The sequence below is a fragment of the Cherax quadricarinatus genome, chromosome 2 (assembly GCF_038502225.1).
Source record: "Cherax quadricarinatus isolate ZL_2023a chromosome 2, ASM3850222v1, whole genome shotgun sequence".
In the NCBI taxonomy this organism is placed as follows: domain Eukaryota; kingdom Metazoa; phylum Arthropoda; class Malacostraca; order Decapoda; family Parastacidae; genus Cherax; species Cherax quadricarinatus.
In genome coordinates, this window is record NC_091293.1 from 19,679,397 (window position 1) to 19,693,434 (window position 14,038).

Sequence of the window (14,038 nt, forward strand, 5' to 3'; positions counted from 1 at the left end):
GAGGATGGTCACTACACTGATGATGGTCACTACACTGAGGATGGTCATACTGAGGATGGTCATTATACTGAGGATGGTCATTATACTGATGGTCACTACACTGATGATGGTCACTACACTGAGGATGGTCACTACACTGAGGATGGTCATTACACTGAGGATGGTCATTACACTGAGGATGGTCATTATACTGAGGATGGTCACTACACTGGTGATGGTCACTACACTGAGGATGGTCACTACACTGAGGATGGTCACTACACTGATGATGGTCATTATACTGATGATGGTCACTACACTGAGGATGGTCACTACACTGAGGATGGTCACTACACTGATGGTCACTACACTGATGATGGTCACTACACTGATGATGGTCATTATACTGATGATGGTCACTACACTGAGGATGGTCACTACACTGAGGATGGTCACTACACTGATGATGGTCACTACGCTGATGATGGTCACTACACTGATGATGGTCACTACACTGATGATGGTCACTACACTGATGATGGTCACTACACTGAGGATGGTCACTACACTGAGGATGGTCACTACACTGATGATGGTCATTATACTGATGGTCACTACACTGATGATGGTCACTACACTGATGGTCATTATACTGATGGTCACTACACTGAGGATGGTCACTACACTGAGGATGGTCATTATACTGAGGATGGTCACTACACTGATGATGGTCACTACACTGGTGATGGTCACTACACTGATGATGGTCACTACACTGAGGATGGTCATACTGAGGATGGTCATTATACTGAGGATGGTCACTACACTGATGATGGTCACTACACTGAGGATGGTCATTATACTGAGGATGGTCATTATACTGATGGTCACTACACTGATGATGGTCACTACACTGAGGATGATCACTACACTGAGGATGGTCATTATACTGAGGATGGCCACTACACTGATGATGGTCACTACACTGAGGATGGTCACTACACTGATGATGGTCATTATACTGATGATGGTCACTACACTGAGGATGGTCACTACACTGAGGATGGTCACTACACTGAGGATGGTCATTATACTGATGATGGTCACTACACTGATGATGGTCACTACACTGATGATGGTCATTATACTGATGATGGTCACTACACTGATGATGGTCACTACACTGAGGATGGTCACTACACTGAGGATGGTCACTACACTGATGATGGTCATTATACTGATGGTCACTGCACTGAGGATGGTCACTACACTGATGATGGTCATTATACTGATGATGGTCAATACACTGAGGATGGTCACTACACTGAGGATGGTCATTATACTGATGATGGTCACTACACTGAGGATGGTCACTACACTGAGGATGGTCACTACACTGATGATGGTCATTATACTGATGATGGTCACTACACTGAGGATGGTCACTACACTGAGGATGGTCACTACACTGAGGATGGTCATTACACTGAGGATGGTCATTATACTGAGGATGGTCACTACACTGAGGATGGTCACTACACTGATGATGGTCACTACACTGAGGATGGTCACTACACTGAGGATGGTCACTACACTGATGATGGTCATTACACTGATGGTCATTATACTGATGGTCACTACACTGATGATGGTCACTACACTGAGGATGGTCACTACACTGATGATGGTCACTACACTGATGGTGGTCACTACACTGATGGTCATTACACTGATGATGGTCACTACACTGAGGATGGTCACTACACTGAGGATGGTCACTACACTGATGATGGTCACTACACTGATGATGGTCACTACACTGATGATGGTCACTACACTGATGATGGTCACTACACTGAGGATGGTCACTACACTGATGATGGTCACTACACTGAGGATGGTCACTACACTGATGGTCACTACACTGATGATGGTCACTACACTGAGGATCGTCATACCGAGGATGGTCACTACACTGATGATGGTCACTACACTGATGGTCACTACACTGATGATGGTCACTACACTGATGATGGTCACTACACTGAGGATGGTCACTACACTGAGGATGGTCACTACACTGATGGTCACTACACTGATGATGGTCACTACACTGATGATGGTCACTACACTGAGGATAGTCACTACACTGAGGATGGTCACTACACTGATGGTCATTATACTGAGGATGGTCATTACACTGATGGTCACTACACTGAGGATGGTCATTATACTGAGGATGGTCATTATACTGAGGATGGTCATTACACTGATGGTCACTACACTGAGGATGGTCATTATACTGATGGTCATTATACTGAGGATGGTCATTATACTGAGGATGGTCATTACACTGATGGTCATTACACTGATGGTCATTACACTGATGGTCATTATACTGATGGTCATTATACTGAGGATGGTCATTATACTGATGGTCATTACACTGAGGATGGTCATTACACTGATGGTCATTATACTGAGGATGGTCATTATACTGAGGATGGTCATTATACTGAGGATGGTCATTATACTGAGGATGGTCATTATACTGATGGTCATACTGAGGATGGTCATACTGATGATGGTCATTATACTGAGGATGGTCATTACACTGATGGTCACTACACTGAGGATGGTCATACTGAGGATGGTCATTATACTGAGGATGGTCATTATACTGAGGATGGTCATTACACTGATGGTCATTACACTGAGGATGGTCACTACACTGAGGATGGTCAGTACACTGAGGATGGTCATTATACTGATGATGGTCACTACACTGATGATGGTCACTACACTGAGGATGGTCACTACACTGAGGATGGTCACTACACTGAGGATGGTCACTACACTGAGGATGGTCATTATACTGATGATGGTCACTACACTGATGATGGTCACTACACTGATGATGGTCATTATACTGATGATGGTCACTACACTGATGATGGTCACTACACTGAGGATGGTCACTACACTGAGGATGGTCACTACACTGATGATGGTCATTATACTGATGATGGTCACTGCACTGAGGATGGTCACTACACTGATGATGGTCATTATACTGATGATGGTCAATACACTGAGGATGGTCACTACGCTGAGGATGGTCATTATACTGATGATGGTCACTACACTGAGGATGGTCACTACACTGAGGATGGTCACTACACTGATGATGGTCATTATACTGATGATGGTCACTACACTGAGGATGGTCACTACACTGAGGATGGTCACTACACTGAGGATGGTCATTACACTGAGGATGGTCATTATACTGAGGATGGTCACTACACTGAGGATGGTCACTACACTGATGATGGTCACTACACTGAGGATGGTCACTACACTGAGGATGGTCACTACACTGATGACGGTCATTACACTGATGATGGTCATTATACTGATGGTCACTACACTGATGATGGTCACTACACTGAGGATGGTCACTACACTGATGATGGTCACTACACTGATGGTGGTCACTACACTGATGGTCATTACACTGATGATGGTCATTACACTGATGATGGTCACTACACTGATGATGGTCACTACACTGATGATGGTCACTACACTGATGATGGTCACTACACTGATGATGGTCACTACACTGATGATGGTCACTACACTGAGGATGGTCACTACACTGATGATGGTCACTACACTGAGGATGGTCACTACACTGATGGTCACTACACTGATGATGGTCACTACACTGAGGATCGTCATACCGAGGATGGTCACTACACTGATGATGGTCACTACACTGATGATGGTCACTACACTGATGGTCACTACACTGATGATGGTCACTACACTGATGATGGTCACTACACTGATGATGGTCACTACACTGATGATGGTCACTACACTGAGGATGGTCACTACACTGAGGATGGTCACTACACTGATGGTCACTACACTGATGATGGTCACTACACTGATGATGGTCACTACACTGAGGATAGTCACTACACTGAGGATGGTCACTACACTGATGGTCATTATACTGAGGATGGTCATTACACTGATGGTCACTACACTGAGGATGGTCATTATACTGAGGATGGTCATTATACTGAGGATGGTCATTACACTGATGGTCACTACACTGAGGATGGTCATTATACTGATGGTCATTATACTGAGGATGGTTATTATACTGAGGATGGTCATTACACTGATGGTCATTACACTGATGGTCATTACACTGATGGTCATTATACTGAGGATGGTCATTATACTGATGGTCATTATACTGAGGATGGTCATTATACTGATGGTCATTACACTGAGGATGGTCATTACACTGATGGTCATTATACTGAGGATGGTCATTATACTGATGGTCATTATACTGAGGATGGTCATTATACTGAGGATGGTCATTATACTGATGGTCATTATACTGAGGATGGTCATACTGATGATGGTCATTATACTGAGGATGGTCATTATACTGAGGATGGTCATTACACTGATGGTCACTACACTGAGGATGGTCATACTGAGGATGGTCATTATACTGAGGATGGTCATTACACTGATGGTCATTACACTGAGGATGGTCATTACACTGATGGTCATTATACTGAGGATGGTCATTATACTGATGGTCATTATACTGAGGATGGTCATTATACTGAGGATGGTCATTATACTGATGGTCATACTGAGGATGGTCATACTGATGATGGTCATTATACTGATGGTCATTATACTGAGGATGGTCATACTGATGATGGTCATTATACTGAGGATGGTCATACTGATGGTCATTATACTGAGGATGGTCATTATACTGATGATGGTCATTATACTGAGGATGGTCATTATACTGAGGATGGTCATTACACTGATATTAGGCAGACATTTTTGTTGTATTGCCATTGTGTTGCAACTTTTTGTATAATAATGGAATCTTGTAACCCTTTGAGGTTCCAAGAATTTAAAAAAATATGAAATGGTAGAGAATCTTTTTCTGGAGGTAATAAAGCAAGAAGTACAAAATTTCATGGAAAATTGACAAAATTACACTATTGCAACTATTACTGCATCAGCTATATTTACGCATCAGAGATTTTACCCACCTTGACCCCAGTTTTAGGGCAATTACATTATTCCAATCAACCAAATTCTTAGCTACTTCACTAGTATTACTTCTATTTTATCAATTGAGCACAAGAAACTCTGCAATCAACTATTTCAACTACCCAGAAATTGGTAATTTGGCCAATTTAACACAAAGTTCAAAAAATTCCAGTTTCAAAATAGGGTACAGAATAAACAATGCAGGCATTCCTGGCACTAATTTAATATGTATTTATCTAGTGACAATGGTAAAAACCATTGGTACACTTGGTTGCAGCAGTTGTATCAGGCCCTAAAAGAGAGAAAGGAAAGACAGAAGTCACATGTTACTTCATCGCCCCATCCAAGCAGAGATCCAGGTACATCCAGGATTTGTGCCCAAACATGCCTAATTTCCTTGAGAAATCTCAGAGGTGTTACCTGGGTCCTCTCAGCTTTCCATGCTGTCCTTACCCATGTATTCAGCGTATTCACTGTCACCTGTACCTTGTTGCTACTGCTACTGAGATTTCTCAAGGAAATTAGGCATGTTTGGGCACAAATCCTGGATGTACCTGCATCTCTGCTTGGATGGGGCGATGAAGTAACATGTGACTTCTGTCTTTCCTTTCTCTCTTTTAGGGCCTGATACAACTGCTGCAACCAAGTGTACCAATGGTTTTTACCATTGTCACTAGATAAATACATATGGTTTTGGTGTCTGGTGGAATAATAGGTACTTGGCAGGTATTTAGTGTTTGATACACAGCAGGATGGGCAGTGCTAGCCCCAGGACAGGCCGGGAGGACTGAGAGAAAGTTTGGAGGGGAGGGTCTTCCTTGGCTGATGGCTGTCCAATATGTGAGGACAAATCACAGCACACTGAGCTGAGCTGTAGGTCGCAACTAAGTTTGCCAGGTGGTAGCACGAGTGCTAGGGACAAGGGCAAAAAGGATAAGGCCTGAGAAGAATTACACAGGTCCCATTCCAAGGATCAAGAGCCCTTCACTGACATTAAGGAACCTACTAAGAGGAGTTCTTAAGAGCAGGAGAGTTCGTATCTCCTATAGTTGTGGCATGGTATAGCCACCCACTACTGTATTGTATTACCACCCAGTACTGTATTGTATCACCACCCAGTATTGCATTGTATCACTACCCAGTACTGTATTGTATTTCCACCCAGTACTGTATTGTATCACCACCGTGAACCATATTGTATTACCACCCAGCACTGTATTGTATTACCACCCAGTACTGTATTGTATTACCACCCAGTACTTTATTATCACCCAGTACTGTATTGTATTACCACCCAGTACTTTATTATCACCCAGTACTGTATTGTATTACCACCCAGTACTGTATTGTATTACCACCCAGTACTGTATTGTATTACCACCCAGTACTGTATTGTATTACCACCCAGTACTGTATTGTATTACCACCCAGTACTGTATTGTATTACCACCCAGTACTGTATTGTATCACCACCCAGTACTGTATTGTATCATATTTATGTAACTTTCTATCATGCCTATGTGACCCTGTCACTAGTGGCTTTACATTATGCTTGAGGGACATCTGTATTTTAAGATTTTACAAGGTTTCTTGCTGACTGATGCTTGTTAAGGTGAATGCTTTGTATGCAGTGTTCAGGGTCTTTATGCCTAGCAGTGGCTCATTTCAGCTGGCCCTTTCTTCTGGATATAAGACTTCACTCAGTGCTCAAAATAAAAGGTCCTCTGGACTCTCCTCCAGACTCAAATGGTTATGAGCAGCTCAATTTCTAGCACCCAGCCTTTGATTTTGAGTTCCTATCTCAGAGACATATCATATACTGTACACAAATACCCTGCACATACATAGCATCTGGATTCTTGCCTTCATTTTATAACTCTCTCTCCATCATGATTTGGGGTATTAATGGTAGAGTTCCTAGTGGGTCATCAGAGCTCCACTGCCAAATAAATGATTGTAATTTGATGATTCAGTCAGCAAGCTACCTCTAGATGGCTCTGCCACAGAAAGTAGGGAAACAGCAAGGAAAATTGTTGCATGGGTAAAAATGAAATGGTGCTTCACTGGTAATAGGTGTATGATAGTGTGCTGGTTGCTTTTAGTGGATCATTAGGGAATGATGCAGAAATACATTTTTTTTTCATACTTAAAAATCCTGTAACTTTTAAACTGCTCAGCATGCCTGCAGTTTTATTTTTGTATTCTGATCAGTGATTTATAAAATCTTTGTCTGCTAAAATAGGGAATGCTGTATTTTTTTAACACTTCAGCCATCTCCCACCAAGGTAGGGTGACCCAACAAAGAAGAAAATACTTTCACCATGAATCACTGTCTTGCTAGAAGTGCACTAATGTTACAATTCAGATGGCCTTCCAAACTGCAACATTCCCCCACCCATCCTTGAAAATGCGGGCACTGTCCCTCCACCTCCAACACGCAAGTCCATCTAACCAGTTTCCCCGAGTCCCTTTGTAAATGTTATCTTTGCTCATACTCTAACAGCACATCAAATCATAAAAATGACTTGCCTCCACTCCAGTCTACATGCTGGCACAAGTTTGTTGGATGTCCAAGCCCTAGCACTTGAAACCTCCTTTCCCTGCCCCCCTCCATCCAACCTTTCTTTGGACCTTTTCTTGTATTCTTGTATATTATCATTATTCTTCCATTATTTTACTCTCATTTCCTTACTTTCAACATTCATGTTTAACTTTTGTTTTGCACCTTTCTACATTCCTCTTTCAGTATAAAATACAATTAAAAATATCTTTCAGCTACTTTGTGAAGGAACATTACTTATTGACGACATAAATGAGTTGGCCAGTAGAACCCCAGGGTTTGTGGCAGGAGACCTCAAGAAGCTGTTGGAGAAGGCCCAGAGTCTAGCTTGGAAAAGGTAAGGCTATTGCATTTATATGAATAAGACACATGCAAGACTTGGGTATCTTCACCATTGGTGAAATGTCTCCATACTATACCCACATGTTGCACATGTCCTATTTGCCCACTTGTACTCTAGGCTTTCTATATCATTAATATATAATTCTCTAGTATTTACTTTTCAATATGTATATTTTAGATGCAGTTCCAAAAATGGTATCTACAACTCTTCAGAACTATTTAACAACTTGCTTTGTATTAAATCAGCATTTTTATCCTGGCAAGATATAATTTTATCATGAGAAATAATGACAAAATTATTATAAACAAAGTTAACAAAAAATAATTATTCCCAATGAAGATAATTACATTAAAAAATTAATGGCCCTCTTGTTTAACACCTACATGTACTATAAGCTTAACAAAGATCCTTCATGTAAGTCTCTGCTTGGTTCATTAAAAAGTTACAAATATTGTTAAACACCTGCACATATTAAAGTTTTACTTAAATATATGAGAGAAGAGGGTCTTCAGATTTACTAGGAGATGGTAGGTGGGTATAACGGTTGTCAGGAAACTGGACAAGCATTTCCTAATGTGGATCACAGGTTTTGTAAGTAATATTCCAACCATTAAAAAAATTCTGCATGGGGAATACTGGATGCAGTGAGTGACTATACTGTGTGGAGGCTGATACCTCAAGTTTACTCTTAGGTAGCCACCTGGTTCCCTCCCTGTATGAAAGGTGACAAATGGCATCACTTTCACAATATAGTCTTAATGCTGATTTTTCTAAATACAGTGGGCCCCCGACTTACGATATTAATCCATTCCTGAGAGCACATCGTAAGACGAAATTATCATAAGTCGAATTAATTTTCCCCATAAGAAATAATGGAAATCAAATTAATCTGTTCCAGACACCGCAATGAAAAAAAAATATTTTTACCACGTGAAATATACAATTTCCTACACACAAAAGGAAGGATACATTTTTTTTCCCCCAACAAGGCGGCCGTCTCCCACCGAGGCAGGGTGACCCAAAAAAAGAAAGAAAATCCCCAAAAAGAAAATACTTTCATCATCATTCAACACTTTCACCTCACACATAATCACTGTTTTTGCAGAGGTGCTCAGAACACAACAGTTTAGAAGCATATACATATAAAGATACACAACATCTCTCTCCAAATTGCCAATATCCCAAACCTCTCCTTTAGAGTGCAGGCATTGTACTTCCCATTTCCAGGACTCAAGTCTGGCTATATAAAACTAACTGGTTTCCCTGAATCCCTTCACTAAATATTACCTTGCTCACACTCCAACAGATCATCAGGTCCCAAATACTATTCGTCTTCATTCACTCCTATCAAATATGCTCATGCATGCCTGCTGGAAGTCCAAGCCCCTCGCCCACAAAACCTCCCTTACCCCTTCCTTCCAACCTTTTCGAGGATGACCCCTACCCAGCCTTCCTTCTCCTACAGATTTAAATGCTCTCCATGTCATTCTACTTTGATCCATTATCTCTAAATGACCAAACCACCTCAACAACCCCTCTTCAGCCCTCTAACTAATACTTTTATGAACTCCACACCTTCTCCTAATTTCCACACTCCGAATTTTCTGCATAATATTTACACCGCACATTGCCCTTAGACAGGACATCTCCACTGCCTCGAACCGCCTCCTCGCTGCTGCGTTCACAACCCAAGCTTCACACCCATATAAGAGTGTTGGTACTACTATACTTTCATACATTCCCTTCTTTGCCTCCATAGATAACGTTTTTTGACTCCACATATACCTCAATGCACCACTCACCTTTTTTCCCTCATCAATTCTATGATTAACCTCATCCTTCATAAATCCATCCGATACATGCACAATATATATTGTGTAATGAAGAATAAGTGATGAGATGGGAGGAGGGAAGATGATGGAGGCTTATTATTTTTTGGAAGGGAAATCCTCTTCCATAAGGACTTTAGGTAGCAAGTCCTTTTCCGGGGTTACTTCCTTTCTTCTTTTAATGCCACTGGGAACAACTTGAGAGTCACTGGACCTCTGTTGCACCAAAAATCTGTCCATAGAGCTCTGTACCTCGCATTCCTTTAAGATTTTCCTAAAGTGGTTCACAACATTGTCATTGTAATAGTCACCAGCACGGCTTGCAATAGCTGTGTCAGGGTGATTTTCTTCATAAAGGTTTGCAGTTCAACCCACTTTGCACACATTTCCTTAATCTTCGAAGAAAGCAACTTACTCAATTTCTCTCTCCCCTCCTCTGAAGCAGTTCCCTCAGTTGTGGCCTCTTGCTGTTGCAGATGCTCTTGCAGCTCATCAGTGGTTGGTTCTTCATTGTTGTCCTCCACCAACTCTTCCACACCCTCCCCACTAACCTGTAACCCCATAGACTTCTCCAATGCCACAATAGATTCTGCAACTGGCATAGGCTCCTCAGGATTAGCCCCAAACCCTTCAAAATCCCTCTCTTCTACACATTCTGGCCACAGTTTCCTCCAAGCAGAGTTCAAGGTCCTCTTAGTCACTCCCTCCCAAGCCTTACCTATAAGGTTTACACAATTGAGGATACTAAAGTGATCTTTCCAAAACTCTCTTAGGGTCAATTCAGTGTCTGAGGTCACTTCAAAGCACTTTTGAAGCATTGCTTTGGTGTACAGTTTTTTGAAATTTGAAATGACCTGCTGGTCCATGGGTTGGAGGAGAGGAGTGGTATTAGGAGGCAAGAATTTCACTTTAATGAAGCTCAAGTCCCCCGAAATTTGCTCTGCCAAGTCTGAAGGATGACCAGGAGCATTGTCTAATACCAGGAGGCACTTAAGCTCCAATTTATTTTCCAGGAGGTAATTTTTCACAGTGAAGCCAAACACATGGTAAAACCAGTCAAAGAAAAAGTCCCTAGTGACCCATGCCTTACTGTTTGCCCTCCACATCACACACAAATTAGCCTTAAAGACATTGTTTTTCCTAAACACACTGGGAGTTTCAGAGTGATACATGAGTAGAGGCTTCACTCTGCAATCACCACTAGCATTACTACACAACATTTAGGTTAGCCTGTCTTTTATAGACTTGTCCTGGCAGTGCTTTTTCCTCCTGTGTAATGTAGGTCCTGTTTGGCATTTTCTTCCAAAACAGGCCTGTTTCATAACAAACACTTGTTGGGGTTTGTCCTTCAGCCTCTATGTACCCCTGGAATTCCTGCACATACTTTTCAGCCGCTTTTTGGTCCGAACTGGCAGCCTCATGTATGTATGCCACTATGATTCTTAAATCTCTCAAACGAACCTTTGCTGACCTTAAATTCACTCACATCACCACTAGTTGCAGGCATTTTTTTAATTAAATCATCATGCAACTGCCTTGCCTTTTCACATCAGGAGATGCTATCTCCTGATATCTGTTTTTTATTTATCCACACCAATAACAGTCTTTCAACATCTTCGAGTACATGTGATCTGTGTTTCGTGAAGATACTTGCACCTTTCGCAATAACAGCTTCCTTGATTGCCTTTTTGTTGGCCAGGATAGTAGCGATGGTTGACTGGGGTTTGTTGTACAACCTGGCCAGCTTGGAGGCACGCACTCCACTTTCAAACTTATTAATTATCTCTTTCTTCATTTCAATAGTAATTTTCACTCTTTTTACCACAGGGTTGGCACTAGAAGCTTTCTTTGGGCCTGTGGTGGCTTATTTAGCAGTTACAAGCACTAAAAACACTGGAATAATACAAAATGTTCCGAATGTATGCGTGGATGCGACCACACTGGCTAATAAACATTGGCACACTAACTGAAGGTAGGCCAGCTGAGGTGCGCTCAGGCCAGCCAGACGCTGGATGCATACGGGACGTATGGGATGAATGATGTAAGTCAAGTTTTTCATCGTAGGTTGGGGTCAAATTTTTACGCTGACCGGCCTGCCGGTTTCCCTGAATCCCTTCATAAATGTTACTTTGCTCACACTCCAACAGCACGTCAAGTATTAAAAACCATTTGTCTCCATTCACTCCTATCAAACACGCTCACGCATGCCTGCTGGAAGTCCAAGCCCCTCGCACACAAAACCTCCTTTACCCCCTCCCTCCAACCCTTCCTAGGCCGACCCCTACCCCGCCTTCCTTCCACTACAGACTGATACACTCTTGAAGTCATTCTGTTTCGCTCCATTCTCTCTACATGTCCGAACCACCTCAACAACCCTTCCTCAGCCCTCTGGACAACAGTTTTGGTAATCCCGCACCTCCTCCTAACTTCCAAACTACGAATTCTCTGCATTATATTCACACCACACATTGCCCTCAGACATGACATCTCCACTGCCTCCAGCCTTCTCCTCGCTGCAACATTCATCACCCACGCTTCACACCCATATAAAAGCGTTGGTAAAACTATACTCTCATACATTCCCCTCTTTGCCTCCAAGGACAAAGTTCTTTGTCTCCACAGACTCCTAAGTGCACCACTCACTCTTTTTCCCTCATCAATTCTATGATTCACCTCATCTTTCATAGACCCGTCCGCTGACACGTCCACTCCCAAATATCTGAATACGTTCACCTCCTCCATACTCTCTCCCTCCAATCTGATATTCAATCTTTCATCACCTAATCTTTTTGTTATCCTCATAACCTTACTCTTTCCTGTATTCACCTTTAATTTTCTTCTTTTGCACACCCTACCAAATTCATCCACCAATCTCTGCAACTTCTCTTCAGAATCTCCCAAGAGCACAGTGTCATCAGCAAAGAGCAGCTGTGACAACTCCCACTTTGTGTGTGATTCTTTATCTTTTAACTCCACGCCTCTTGCCAAGACCCTCGCATTTACTTCTCTTACAACCCCATCTATAAATATATTAAACAACCACGGTGACATCACACATCCTTGTCTAAGGCCTACTTTTACTGGGAAAAAATTTCCCTCTTTCCTACATACTCTAACTTGAGCCTCACTATCCTCGTAAAAACTCTTCACTGCTTTCAGTAACCTACCTCCTACACCATACACTTGCAACATCTGCCACATTGCCCCCCTATCCACCCTGTCATACGCCTTTTCCAAATCCATAAATGCCACAAAGACCTCTTTAGCCTTATCTAAATACTGTTCACTTATATGTTTCACTGTAAACACCTGGTCCACACACCCCCTACCTTTCCTAAAGCCTCCTTGTTCATCTGCTATCCTATTCTCCGTCTTACTCTTAATTCTTTCAATTATAACTCTACCATACACTTTACCAGGTACACTCAACAGACTTATCCCCCTATAATTTTTGCACTCTCTTTTATCCCCTTTGCCTTTATACAAAGGAACTATGCATGCTCTCTGCCAATCCCTAGGTACCTTACCCTCTTCCATACATTTATTAAATAATTGCACCAACCACTCCAAAACTATATCCCCACCTGCTTTTAACATTTCTATCTTTATCCCATCAATCCCGGCTGCCTTACCCCCTTTCATTTTACCTACTGCCTCACGAACTTCCCCCACACTCACAACTGGCTCTTCCTCACTCCTACAAGATGTTATTCCTCCTTGCCCTATACACGAAATCACAGCTTCCCTATCTTCATCAACATTTAACAATTCCTCAAAATATTCCTTCCATCTTCCCAATACCTCTAACTCTCCATTTAATAACTCTCCTCTCCTATTTTTAACTGACAAATCCATTTGTTCTCTAGGCTTTCTTAACTTGTTAATCTCACTCCAAAACTTTTTCTTATTTTCAACAAAATTTGTTGATAACATCTCACCCACTCTCTCATTTGCTCTCTTTTTACATTGCTTCACCACTCTCTTAACTTCTCTCTTTTTCTCCATATACTCTTCCCTCCTTGCATCACTTCTACTTTGTAAAAACTTCTCATATGCTAACTTTTTCTCCCTTACTACTCTCTTTACATCATCATTCCACCAATCGCTCCTCTTCCCTCCTGCACCCACTTTCCTGTAACCACAAACTTCTGCTGAACACTCTAACACTACATTTTTAAACCTACCCCATACCTCTTCGACCCCATTGCCTATGCTCTCATT

At 41.9% G+C, this 14,038-nt stretch overlaps 1 protein-coding gene across 4 annotated transcripts in view; it reads left to right on the top strand.

The window, feature by feature from the left end:
* Positions 1–14,038, top strand: part of LOC128688590 (nuclear valosin-containing protein-like) — a 337,361-nt gene that overhangs the window by 202,297 nt on the left and 121,026 nt on the right. For all 4 annotated transcript variants that reach the window (XM_070087530.1, XM_070087528.1, XM_070087533.1 and 1 more), the window contains one exon: positions 7,861–7,982. In XM_070087530.1, coding sequence (XP_069943631.1) covers positions 7,861–7,982 — 122 coding nt within the window. The remainder of the gene's footprint in view (positions 1–7,860; positions 7,983–14,038) is intronic.